This window comes from Chelonia mydas, chromosome 4, assembly GCF_015237465.2.
Source record: "Chelonia mydas isolate rCheMyd1 chromosome 4, rCheMyd1.pri.v2, whole genome shotgun sequence".
Classification (NCBI taxonomy): Eukaryota; Metazoa; Chordata; order Testudines; family Cheloniidae; genus Chelonia; species Chelonia mydas.
The window spans coordinates 26,283,920-26,298,236 of record NC_057852.1 but is presented as its reverse complement, the minus strand read 5'-3'; the positions used below and the strand labels follow the sequence as shown (position 1 = coordinate 26,298,236).

The window sequence follows — 14,317 nt, the reverse complement described above, 5'->3', positions numbered from 1 at the left end:
AGCTGCAAGGTGCATTGCTTCGGATTGTGTGTTTCCTCAGCCAGTCACTGTGACAGCACGGTGTCATGATAGGTTTGGAAGCAACACAGTGCACACAGATAAAATAGAGTTGGTGGCAGTCATGGTGCTCACTGGTCTGAAAATTAAATCCAAAGAACATAAGGAGTCATAGTCAAAATCAGGAGACCTTTACGTGTTCTTTGTACCACAGCACTTCTTTCAGCATTTCTTATTATTATCTAACATTTTATCTTACTTTAGCACCTAGAGGCCTCAAACAGGCCAGGTTCTTGTTGTACTACGCACTGTACAAACATACAGTAAATGACAGTATTTGCCCCAAGGAGCTTACAAACTCAGAGTGAATTGTCGTGGATTTCACAGTTTCCTTTCCTTTGTAAGGAAAGGCTAATGTGGAAGAATATTGAGTGTTATATCACTGACATTTTCCATTGATATTCTCTCCACATGGGAAAACTTCTACTGTTCATGATGGTTATGTCCCAAATTGAAGGATTTCTGGTTTGATGACAGAAAATTGAAGTCAAACTTATTTCACTGATTGATTGATTGATTGATTTCAGTGATACTCGCACACATATGTTTGTTATTTTTATATGAGGTTTTGGTTCACACACATATTTAGTTACTAGTGGCCTAATTTTATTTATATATAAAAATACTCAAATGTTTATTATTAATAGTACTAGAGACATTCTCTAATTTACTGAATTTTTAAGACAGAAACCTATTTAGAGTCCTTGTGACTTCTGCCAGTAAATGTACTTCATCAGCAGAGTTGCAAAACAAATACTCACTTTAGAAATCTGGTTCACGAGAATGAAATTAGAGAAATTTGGATGACTTTCTGCATGTATTAGGTTAACAACCTAACGCCTTGAGGAAAGATGGATGGGATGATATGATTTACAAATCAAATAATCGATAAAACCTGTATAATAACAGTATGAATAATTGCTGTCACCTATAAATTATATTGTCTCAACTCTGCTCTATTCTCTTACCTTGCATATTTGGCAGTTGCTCAATTACTGCTTACAAGAGAACGTAAGCTGCGTTCTCATAAAGTCTGTTTACCACTGATGATGACACACACGCACACACACCTGATTTTCAGAGGTGCTGAACACAGGAGTCAGTGGCCGCTGCTCAGCAACTCTGGAAACGTTAAGCCATTAGTAAGTAAAAATGTGTGGTAACCAAAACCTTATTTAAATGTTATAAGTTTTTAATTAGTTAACATTTGTACATGGTGTTGAACAAGAAAACACAAGATGTGCTTATTATTATTGGAATCATGTGCTTTTTGGCTTTCACATTACTTGTTGCTGATTACTAAAATGTGTGTGTAAACATAACGTATACCTCCTGTCTAACCAGCCATCCTCTGATCATTTCCTTCAGTGATGATGATAATCTGGTGTTGGTGACATGATACTTCACGCCCATTGATGTAATGTTGATGTCACAAATAGTGGATTGTAGCTTCCCATAATGAATAAGGCACGAAGATTAGAAAGGACACTGTGTTTAGACACGCACAAGTTAATCAGCAGTGATGCTGCAGCAGGGACATGACAGCTGAGGCTTTTGGTAAACTATATTTTTCAGACTTTGACTGAGTGTAACAGAGACTAAGAAATCCTTTCTGCTTTGCACATTACGTGTTATACATGGAGTAAATTTTGCTGGGGCATTATGTGAAGAGGGTTTTTTCCTTTGAGGGATTTGGGGAAGAGCCAGAGGCTGTGTACAGAACCAGACAGAGAGACCTTTGGTTTGTTCTGGTATAGCAGTCCTAGTCTCATATGATCTTATGTTTTGCAGCAACGAAAGGGGATTTATCTCTGACTGCTCTGATTTAGTCGAATCAGAATTGTCTCATCAGAGGTCGAGACTGAATAAAGATATGTACAGTTTTGCGAGCAGCTGTAAGACTCCCCTACGTACGTTTATGTAATTAATCACACTTTTGGTATTGGGGGAGGGATGCTTTCATGACCAGGCAAATTGATCTGTACATAAAAACCAAAACTATTTTGTAATGAATCTAGGCCATCATTTTGGCCCAGTCCTGTTCCCACAGAAATCAATGGGAATTTTGCCATTGACTTCAGTCAGAGCACAAGCAGGTCCTCAGTATGCAGACCACAGAAAGAGGAGCAATAAGTGATTCATTTTTTTAACATAGGTAGCATTTTGTAGAATCTCAGCTTTGCAGTCCTGTATTGGTATCACAGAAATACATTTTAAAAAAGCAGAAAGACCACACTTGTCTGTGTGGGATACAGAGGGTAAGCTGAAGTCTAAAAGGAGGAGTGCGGAGAAGTGAGCTTTGGGCTTGTTTCTCAATCTAGATGCATGCAGCCTTGACCTGTGGGTGATGCAAGGAACAAACATTGCCACTGACTGAATGGGAAGCTGTCCGTCTTGATTATACTTGATTCCTGTGAGGACTCAATTTGGCTGAACACCAAGGAAGAAAGGGGGGGGGACGGGACAATTTTAGGCTTCTTGCCAAGGAAATGCAGATTATTGAGAAAAGCTTAGATCTTCGATGGAAAATAAAACGTGAATGCTGTTGTGACAGAATGGTTTCCAAACTGTTGTGCGCACGCGCGCGCTCTCTCTCTCTCTCTTTCCCATTTCTCCAGCACTTTTTTCACCACCAGATTTTTTAAATGCTCTGGAAGATTGGCACTTTAAATCAAGCCCACTGCAGGATAGGGTCTTTGTTTGCATTACTGGGTCTTCCTTTGGAAACAAATGAAGAGAAGGCAATCGAACACATTTCAAACTAACAGCCTTGCAATTGGGTTGGGTATCACTAGCTCTTGTTAATAAAACTGTTACTTACAAAACAGTGTGCTGTTTTCTAAAATATTGACTTGAGATAGATTGAGAAGGGTCTCTATGGAGTTGATGCATCTTTTGATTGAAAGAACATACCCAAAGTCTGTTACTCTGCACCATTGCAGCCGGGGAACTAAGATTCTTCATACTTACTGCGATGACATTACAATATCCCTGCTTGTACTGTGTAATATATGGGACTAGGACAATTATAGTAACTTAAGGGAAAGTTTCAAGCAAAATAGAATATATATATATATATACACACACACACACTTCTAAGGCCATTGCTAGATCCATTTTCCATCTTGAAGACTTGTGGTCCATTTAACTTCCCTATTGATAGTGAAATTACAATTATTTAATTAAAGGGCACTGTATAAGAGGATCCAGTGATTTTGGTCTCAGCCCCAAACAGCTTATGATGTAATATTCAGACTGGAACAGGCTGAAAAAACTAAGTATATTTCATAACATTGTTTAAAAGCAATGAAAAAATTTCATTTTGTTTGAAATTTTCCATGACCATTGATTTTATTTATTTATACATACAACATTTTTATTTAGGTTTGGTGGGGGGGAATAACTCTCATTTTTTACACAGACACTCAGAAAAAGGAAAAAAAAGGATAGGGGATTTAAAAAGTGACAGTGTTTTATTCCCCCACTGAAAAAAATTCAATACATTTCACTGAAAATGAAAAATTACAACCAATAGGGAAAAGTTCCACTCAATTTTCACTTTTCATTGAAAAGAAGGTTTAGACAGAAAATTTTCAACCAACTCTAACCCAGCCGATTTTGTTACAAAGTACAAATTAGATAGTGAAGAATGGTCTGGATTCCTTGCCAAACAGTCAAGGTGCCATTGTTGGTGCAGAGATAAGCACGGAAGATTTGCAAAAGAACTAGCTTTGAAGAAGGCTTTTGAAAGAGGGAGTGTGAGGCTGTTTCAAGAGTATAGGTTGGTGTAAAAGGAGGTTTAAATGGGAAAGTGGAAAAACAGAAAAGAGAGCAGGTTTCAGAGTAGCAGCCGTGTTAGTCTGCATCCGCACAAAGAAAAGGAGGACTTGTGGCACCTTAGAGACTAACAAATTTATGTAAGCATAAGCTTTCTTGAGCTACAGCTCACTTCATCGGATGCAGTTAGAGGACAGGTGAGGAATGTAAAAAGGAGAGAAGATGTGGCAAAAGTGAAGATGGAGTTGTAAGAGAGACAGCAGTTAGAGAGCCTTGGAAGTTTTGAACTTTATGTGGAGGCAAGAAGAAGTCAGTGAATGACAATATGACATGGTCTGACTGGCGGAAGAAGTGTGTCTTATATATGGAAAAACGAAAAATTGCTAAATGGGAAGAGATCAGGTGAACTTTATTAATTAAATTACATTTTTTGAATAATAAAATGTATAAAACTCTAAATACTAAACAATGACATATATTATCTGAGTGTGTGGACACACCCACGTACATATTTAATCACTTTTGTTTTATTCTGGTTGAATAAAAATAGGCAGTGGAAGACATGCAGCTCTAAAGTGAGTTGCGATCTGAACCTATTTGCTGGAAGTGTTTATATAAATAACAATATATTTAAAGCAACTTTTCACCAAGAAATCTGGAGGTTGAGGAGGCGTGCACTGTCTCTCTCTCTCTCTCTCTCTCTCAGTCATTTCAGGTAGATACAATCAAATTATTCATAGTTAGAGGCCTTAGTCAGGGGCCTGCAGGTGCAGTGGCATATTTGCACAGGAGCATAAGAACGACAGCAGCTCTCCGTTAAGTTTCTCCCAACTTTCTCTGCTCTCCTATTTGATGGTGTGGAATATCCATGGGAAGGCAGGTTGGCCTGCCCCTCCCATCACACACACACTGAATAGTGAGAGTTTTAGTATATGTTAGACTCTACACATTTTTTGCCGACTAAACCGAAATTTATGTAGGTTTTTTTATATCCCATTCCAAAGGTTTTACCATCCCTCTGCACTACTGGGTTCATAACCTGAAAAGAGGGTGGATACTCCTGCCCTCCCCAAAGGGTTCAACCAGCTTTAAATTCTGCCTGGGATTGCAGAAGAGGCCTGCTGGCAGAGGCACCTTGGAGATTAGCTTAATCAGGTTTCCTGTTGGACCCACTCGCCGTACACCCTAGGGTGACCAGACAGCAAGTGTGAAAAATCGGGATGGGGGTGGAGGGTATTAGGAGCCTATATAAGAAAAAAAAAACAAAAATCAGGACTGTCCCTATAAAATCGGGACATCTGGTCACTCTAATACACCCTCCCACTTTGTCATTTGTGTTATCCCCTGGTTTTTGTATCGGTGAGCCTCACTCCATTCAGACTTTTCTCCAGTCTTGGTTCCACAGATTGAACCTAGAATTTATCCCTCTCTTCTGTTTGCAAAAGATTTGCAAACGAATGTCGATATTTACACACGTATATTTGCTACTAGTGACTGTTAGACCGTTTAAATGAATGAAAATAGCTTATGGCTTGTTGGTGACTGGTCCACTTTCACCAGGTGCTGTTTGTGGTGATTGGCCACATAAATCACATGGTATTGCCTTTGTCTATGACTAGATGGCTAAAGCTTTCTAATATCGAGAATAACAATTGATGAACAGCATATATGGTTGTTTGCATCTGAATAGGCACGTTCAGCTGAATCTGGGTATTCGCACAAAAAACCCAAAGATGCCTCTAACATTAGTGAAGCCAAAAACCTTCTTGTGCAGATATTTGCACCCATTGAATAGAAAAGTGAATGAAGGTGGTCAAGCTGAACAGCCAATCAGAATTCAAACGTATGCACAAATACTCTGTTTTGCAGTATTTGACCAGCTCTACGCAGGAATGAATTGAGCCCCATGTGACTAAAACTAGGAGGGGCCCTAGTGACTCACACCACTGGTCACAGTGGTCTGTATGGCTATCATATGGAGGAGGGCTCTTTGTTGGTTTCCAGTCTTGTTGATGGTTGGGCAGTTGTTCAAATATCTTTGGAAAAGTAGTGGTCTGTCAGTACAAATCAGGCCTGTCTTGGCAGTTAGCACCTTTTAGTTCCAGTGGGCTGATTTTTGTTTTTGTTTTTCTTCCTTTAATTAAATCCTGGGCACAAGCTGAAATGATCTAGTGATGTGAAGGCACTGCTTTGATCCATCCAGGGCCCCCGTCCCTTCCTCTAAAGCACTCTTAGTTCAAATGAAAACAAGCCACTGAATGTTCAGCCAGTTTATGCTAGAGTGGCTCACAGCCGTCAGCTGTAGGATAATGGGGTGTTTCTTTAGCAGTAAAAGGAATGTTGTCTGGATAAAAATCACATTTACAAATATTTTTCTGTGTAACCAATGAAATCATATGTTGTTAACACAGAAATATTTTTTGAAAATATACTTTACATAAAGAAGGAGAAAAATAAGCAATTTTCTATTCTTCAGTATTCCTCAGTCCCCTGGTAACTGTCCCTCTTCTGATCACTATAAAGAGAAAATAGATAAATTTCCTCACATTTGGGGTGTTTGATTATCATTATTTTTATTTTTTTCAGCTTGGAAAAGAGGAGACTAAGGGGGGATATGATAGAGGTATATAAAATCATGAGTGGTGTGGAGAAAGTGAATAAGGAAAAGTTATTTACTTGTTCCCATAATATAAGAACTAGGGGCCACCAAATGAAATTAATGGGTAGCAGTTTTAAAACAAATAAAAGGAAGTTCTTCTTCACTCAGCGCACAGTCAACTTGTGGAACTCCTTGCCTGAGGAGGTTGTGAAGGCTAGGACTATAACGGGGTTTAAAAGAGAACTGGATAAATTCATGAAGGTTAAGTTCATTAATGGCTATTAGCCAGGATGGGTAAGGAATGGTGTCCCTAGCCTCTGTCAGAGGGTGGAGATAGATGGCAGGAGAGAGATCACTAGATCATTACCTGTTAGGTTCATTCCGTCTGGGGGATGAACCTGGCATTGGCCACTGTCGGTAGACCGGATACTGGGCTGGATGGACCTTTGGTGTGACTCAGTATGGCCGTTCTTATGTTCTTATTACAGTTTCACCCATGAACCACAACTGAGCTCCAAGCCCCATTGTGCTAGACACTCTTGAGGCACAGACAAGACTATCCCTGCCCCCAAAAGCTTACAATCTAAACAGATAAGACAGAGAAAAGGGTTTAGCTAAACAAATAAATACATTAGGGTGCTCGCTAGTGCACCAGTGGGAGATTTTTTCCCTTACATCCCCAATTTTAGACAAGGTTTTAAAGAAAAGTCAACATCTATGTCCCTCACACTGTCCATCAGATATTGAAATTCTACATTAACTGTTTGGTTATATACAACAGGGGCAGCCTTTGGAAAAAAAAGCATTGAACACTTTGATGGCAGAAGAAGCTGTGAGATGGGGGAAGAAATGAACGCTGTACTCCATGATGGCTACCTTCTCATTTCAGTGCAATCTGATATTGGCAGAATAGGCAACATTCAGCAGATGAGTCCTTCACAGTGTACTTTGGTTTACTGCAGTTTCTGGCAGGAGCAAAGTAATCGAATATTGCACACATCTAGAAGTTAAAGCCTGTGCGGATTGGCATGGTGATGACTGATAACCTTACTGTGTCCCTGGTAAACTTTTAGGTGGAGTGGTTGAAAAATGAAGAGGTGATTGATCCCGTTGAAGATCGGAATTTTTACATCACCATCGATCACAACCTGATCATCAAGCAGGCACGTCTTTCTGACACAGCTAATTACACCTGTGTCGCCAAAAACATCGTCGCCAAGAGGAAAAGCACTACTGCCACTGTAATTGTCTATGGTAAGCGAGGCACTGTCCTTCTGCACATTGATCAAAGTGCAGCCTCGAGGGCAGAAGTGGTCTGTTTAGTTCTGTGATGCAGCTGCCACCATCTTTGGTGCAGATTCAGACGTGAGGTCTGTGGAAACTACAAGTTCCCAATTGTAATGCACTATCTTAATTAGCATGGCCAGGCTGCCAATGTGGCCCTTAACCAGATGAAGTGTGATGGCCCTGTCTCCTCATTGCCTTACTCTACATCCACGTTCCCCTCTGCCCCCATAAAATAGCCTAAGCTGAAAGCTAGGTCTGCCTCCTGTGAAGTTATTGCTCTTAGAATCATAGAATATCAGGGTTGGAAGGGATCTCAGGAGGTCATCTAGTCCAACCCCCTGCTCAAAGCAGGACCAATCCCCAACTAAATCATCCCAGCCAGGGCTTTGTCAAGCCTGATCTTAAAAATATCTAAGGAAGGAGATTTCACCACCTCCCTAGGTAACGCATTCCAGTGTTTCACCACCCTCCTAGGGAAAAAGTTTTTCCTAATATCCAACCTAAACCTCCCCCACTGCAACTTGAGACCATTACTCCTCGTTCTGTTGTCTGCTACCGCTGAGAACAGTCTAGATCCATCCTCTTTGGAACCCCCTTTCAGGTAGTTGAAAGCAGCTATCAAATCCCCCCTCGTTCTTCTCTTCCGTAGACTAAACAATCCCAGCTCCCTCAGCCTCTCCTCATAAGTCATGTGTTCCAGACCCCTAATCATTTTTGTTGCCCTTCGCTGGACGTTTTCCAATTTTTCCACATCCTTCTCATAGTGTGGGGCCCAAAACTGGACACAGTACTCCAGATGAGGCCTCACCAATGTCAAATAGAGGGGAATGATCACGTCTCTCGATCTGCTGGCAATGCCCCTACTTATACATCCCAAAATGCCATTGGCCTTCTTGGCAACAAGGGCACACTGTTGACTCATATCCAGCTTCTCGTCCACTGTAACCCCTAGGTCCTTTTCTGCAGAACTGCTGCCGAGCCATTCGGTCCCTAGTCTGTAGCAGTGCATGGGGTTCTTCCATCCTAAGTGCAGGACTCTGCACTTGTCCTTGTTGAACCTTATCAGATTTCTTTTGGCCCAATCCTCTAATTTGTCTAGGGACCTCTGTATCCTATCCCTACCCTCCAGCATATCTACCTCTCCTCCCAGTTTAGTGTCATCTGCAAACTTGCCGAGGGTGCAATCCACACCATCCTCCAGATCATTTATGAAGATATTGAACAAAACCGGCCCGAGGACCGACCCTTGGGGCACTCCACTTGATACCGGCTGCCAACTAGACATGGAGCCATCGATCACTACCCGTTGAGCCCGACAATCTAGCCAACTTTCTATCCACCTTATAGTCCATTCATCCAGCCCACACTTCTTGAACTTGCCGGCAAGAATACTGTGGGAGACCATGTCAAAAGCTTTGCTAAAGTTAAGGAACAACACGTCCACTGCTTTCCCCTCATCCACAGAGCCAGTTATCTCATCTTGGTATATTTGAGGCAGAATGTATCCATAAGGACAGAAGCTGCTCTAATGATACATCAGCTGATTGTCCTGTTGTTCATTACAATCAATTTAATTACAGGACAGACAAGTGAAAAAAAAATCCCTATGATTACCCTGAGCATTCACTTCATAGCCAGGGTAGCAGTTATGCTTAATTGTAAGCAGTTGCATCCCTAAAGTTACAATGAGGGCTTTTTAGTTCAGTTCTATAGCAAACTAGCTGAATAGAGTTGATTAGCTGCATTTGTGAGGCAGAGGAGGGACACGGCATAAGCATTCTGTGTTGTGATTGTGGTGAATACTTTAATGTGTAGACCTGGGAAAAAATTGCGTATGGTGAAATTTGTCCAACACACAGAGTTAGACTCTCTCTAAAAGCATAATTTAAGCTGACCTGCGTTGGGGAGCAGCCATCACCCATGTTCTCACTCTAGGGTGACCAGATAGCAAGTGTGAAAAATTGGCACTGGGGGTAGGGGGTAATAGGCGCCTATATAAGACAAATCCCCAAATATCGGGACTGTTCCTATAAAATCGGGACATCTGGTCACCCTATCTCACTCCCAGGGATATTTTAGACCTGTGTGTGACTGGGAATACTACAAAATTAAGGGATTAGGAAAACTGAGCAGTTTAAATGCTTGTCAGTATGGCTACACAGTATGGAGCAGTACTGGTCCCTGTCCGTCTTGTTCTCCATGTGTGTCACATATCAAGGTTCATAACAGAAAGGGTAAACAGTAACCATCTTCCTAAAATCATGGGTGAACAGTATAACTGGTGAGTTCATTCTGAGCAGCCCAACAGGCTGAGTACCTGTCATATGGACTCCTCATCTTCTGTTGGCAAGGCTCTCATCGGGGCTGGTGAACGAGGGATACCCTTGTCTTAGCATTCTGTGAACCATTGCTGTGAAGAGAGGAAAGTAACGTGTTAAATTTCTAATAGACCACATCCGAAAAGAGAGGAGCATAGATGACGGATACATCTGAATGCTAGTTATCATACAGTCACTATCCTCTCTGTATTATCTTGCTGTGGAATAGTATGCAGCTTTCAGGATGCATATATTTTGGCTTACAAAGTTCAAGATGCACGGTTTGATCTTACAGTGATTGCAATTATAGAAAGATAAATCGATGCTCATTGCTGGCTCATATTGGGTCTATATGAAGAGGAGGACCATTTTAAATCCACAGTAGCCATAGAACAGGAAACTGAAAGGACTTTTCATTCAATGGTATTTCTTGGACTTTGACAAAGACAGTGGCTAAAAAAGGGGGATTTGTGTTTATTGAATGCTCTTTGTCACCTGTCACCTTTCAGTCAATGGCGGCTGGTCTACCTGGACTGAGTGGTCAGTGTGTAACGGTCGCTGTGGAAGAGGCTATCAGAAGCGTACAAGGACCTGCACCAACCCTGCCCCACTCAATGGTGGTGCCTTCTGTGAGGGCCAAAGTGTCCAAAAAATAACTTGCACCACTCTGTGTCCAGGTACAGTATGAAAGACCCACAGCCCAAGATATGATTATCTAGTTTTTTCCAACATCAAGTATTTTAGGAAGTAACTATTAATCATAAACACTCCTTTTATTTTACTGGTAAATCCAGCATTTCAGTGAATGAATACTAAATTGTGTTACATAAGTAGATAAAACATTGTGCACAGAGTAGATCAAACCGCAGTGGATTAAATCCCACTATTTCACAAAGCTTGCACCATTATCTCAGTCCCTGTAATTTGGGGGATTTGAGTAACATTTACAGCTTCAGATCTTAAGAGCTAAAGCTTTTGATCTGTTGAACGCTGTGGAAATAAACTAGATTTAAGTACAGAACATTATTTTGACCAAACAGATTTGTAACATCCGTTTCTGTGCATACCAATTTCTCAGTTTACACTGTAAAGATGAGCAGAGCATTTGAAACATCTGGATTATGGATGTTAAACTTGACCTATGCATCTGCCTGTCAACAAAGACAAGAACATTCATGCCAAAAATATCCATGCATTCACACATTAAAATAATTTTAAAATGCATCAAAAGCCAGAAAATTGAAACATGAAATGTACACTTTATCATTTAATTCAACACTTCTTAAGGGCTCTGGGTGGCTTTTAGAGGGACAAACTCTGCTATCCCTCACTCGTGTTGAGTTGGACTTTCCTATGCATTGAAATCAATGGCACTACTGTTGGAATAAGGTACTACTCAGGACGGGTAAGGGGCATCAAAATCTGGCTCTTAGTGATGGGTGAAACTCAGAGAAATGGAAGTTCATTTCAAATTCTGGACGCTTAGCTGAGCCTCTTTAGTCCAAATATTTAGTAGATCCAGCTATTAAAGTCAGCACTTTTGGGCCCCAGCATTGGCCTAACTCTTCTCCCATTGAAATCAATGGGAGTTATCGTATTGACTTCAGTGGGAGCAGGGTCAGATTAATATTGAGCATTTGTCAAAATCCCATTTTAGTCCATTAATGTAGGTACCTAAATGTTGATGTGGGAGCCTACCTTCAGGCACTCGTTATTTTAAAATCTTGGCCATGATTTTTATTTTCACAGTCCGTTTAAATATATGACCAACTAGCTTATAAATACAGATTGTAGCACAGGTAATAAACTGCATGTGCAGAGTACATATTCTTGACAGTTTTGCGGATTATGCCTAGTAGCTCCTTTTTCAAATGAAATATTTGGGTGGCTTTAGTTATGTCTCTGAATATGAAAAGTGATGATCTCATAACACAGAATAATTTCTTGCCAAATTTAATCTTTTGTTGTATATAAGTGCCAAAACGCATACATTTCTGGGCTTTGGGGTTTTTTTCTTCTTAGACAATTTAGCCATGGAGAAACCTCCTTTTGTTTCCATTTCAAAAAGGAGAGGAGAAGAGAGAAGGAATGAGTACTTGGGGACAAATTTCAATCCAGAATTTGTTCTTCTACCAAAGCTATAAATTCCACAAGACAACTGCTGACTGACTCTTTTCCTGAAGTCAGTTCTTTGTGACTCAGTGGCTCAAATCTTGTTACTGGGATAGAAAGCCTTAAACATCTCAATAAGCAGTTGGGATCCAGCCCAGACAAGCATTAACTGAAAGATGTAGGTTTCTAATGGGCACTTGGTGGCCCAAATGGACTGAAGAGATGTCAAAATCACAAAAATCACCACTATAGTTAGCACTAATTATTACCCTGGCTGGCAATCCAAACATGTATATCTAAGACCTTGGAGACTGAACTACCTCATTCCCCTTACAGTTGGTCCTTCTAGGGCTAACTTGAGGCAAATTAGCAGGGCTGTGTGGGGAAGCTTTTATTTCTATGATCTATGCTGTAAAGATTTCGGTCCCTAGTTCTGTCAGTCTGGCACCTTTCACAAGGGCTATATTCACAAAGGTCTTTTAAAAGCAACCATTTTCTGTGCTTCTATCTATATTTGCATCTCTCTCTTTCTGACCTTCCTAAGTCATGTCACTTTTTTGTCACAGTGGATGGTAGATGGACAGCATGGAGTAAGTGGTCTACCTGTGGAACAGAGTGTACCCATTGGCGCAGGAGGGAATGCACAGCGCCAGCACCGAAGAACGGTGGGAAAGATTGTGAGGGTCTCGTTCTGCAGTCCAAGAACTGCACAGATGGGCTTTGTATGCAGAGTAAGTGGAAGTATATTAATGTGTTGTATTGACTTTGGAGTTTGGAAAATATATAGCCATTAAAAAAACAAATTAAAGCTTGAATGTTCTCCTGCCATAAAAATCTCCTATAAGCAGAAGCTGGAGAGTATCCAAATGAAATACCCTCCACCAAAACAACATAGGGAAGAAAGCTACATTTAAGTGATATGGCATAAGATGACCAAAATAACCCACGTTTGTGCTGCAAAATTGTGCCATGTAGGCGTTGTCTGAACTGGGAACAAAGCCTCACCACCTACAACAAGCTTAGGGAGGAATTGTGTGTCTGAGGCAAATCCCCTGTCAGCTCCCTGGAACAAATGGTGCAGCCTAGTCCTCTCAGCAGTCTGTGCCAGTTTTGTATGGAGGTGGAGCCATGACCAATGTAATGGTCCCTACCTTTTCTGAGACCCTTTTCCAGCCCCCAAGTGCACCACTTTCAAGTGACAGGCCTGTACTCCACTTCTCTTTGGGATGGGACCTTGTGTTCCTTCCACTGTCTGAATGGTTGTGCCAGGTTATGCCCATCTGGTTGGCAAATCTGACACCTTGCAGGCTTGATGGGCATAGCACCTGTAAGACTTTCCTTCAGGAGCTGGTGGACAGTAATATTATGCAGTGACACAGAAGCAGCTTTTTCATGACAAAGGATGATTTATTTTTTTTTTGCCAAAAAGTTCACAGCACTCAGAGAAATGGATTTAAAACAACAGAGAGACCTGTAGGCACAGGTCTGACCTACACTTGGCATTCCCCTCAAGGCCCTAGGTAGATATGACTTAGCCTTGATATCCTCTGTTCTCTTGCGGGCCAAGCTACAGCCTGCTAGCTGCAGACCCTGACTCACTGACAGTCGGGATGTCTGCTTGCATCCCTGTCGGTGCTCACTGGCATTCACTGAGCAACCTCTCTCAACAAAATCAATCCCCCACCCTTTTCTTGGCCTAGGGTCCTATAATGGTTTTGTACCCTTTTTTGATCCTAGATTTAGCCTTGGGAAGAATAAATCATTCTAGCTTGATTGGAGCCTGGTCAGGGGTATAATCCAGTTAACATCTTCCCCATTGTTTCCTCAAGGACTTTTATCTGTGTTATTGTTTTGCCTTTCCTGCTTGGTCCCTCTAACAACCTCTTCTGATCTAACTCCATATCAAGTAGCCCCCTATAAACGTTATAATGCACCATATACTTAAAAAAACAACACAGATATTTCCCAGTTCTCCACGCTATGTCCTCTTATGGCTTTCGGTGGGGTAATTTTGCACCCCCGCAGGGGCCAGGAGGGAGCAGCCTCTGACCTCTCCCAACTGCAAGGACTTAGATTGTCCTTGGCCCACATGTAGAGTGCTTGCGGGAGGGAAGAAGGCTCCTTCCATTGTTCTTCCCCAACTGTGCACCCACACAGATGCCAGGGG

General features: G+C 41.3%; 1 protein-coding gene across 5 annotated transcripts in view; it reads left to right on the top strand.

Moving 5' to 3' along the window:
* Window positions 1-14,317, top strand: part of UNC5C (unc-5 netrin receptor C) — a 345,359-nt gene that overhangs the window by 264,061 nt on the left and 66,981 nt on the right. For all 5 annotated transcript variants that reach the window (XM_037896935.2, XM_037896936.2, XM_043545436.1 and 2 more), the window contains 3 exons: window positions 7,507-7,687; window positions 10,548-10,715; window positions 12,717-12,881. In XM_037896935.2, coding sequence (XP_037752863.1) covers window positions 7,507-7,687; window positions 10,548-10,715; window positions 12,717-12,881 — 514 coding nt within the window. The remainder of the gene's footprint in view (window positions 1-7,506; window positions 7,688-10,547; window positions 10,716-12,716; window positions 12,882-14,317) is intronic.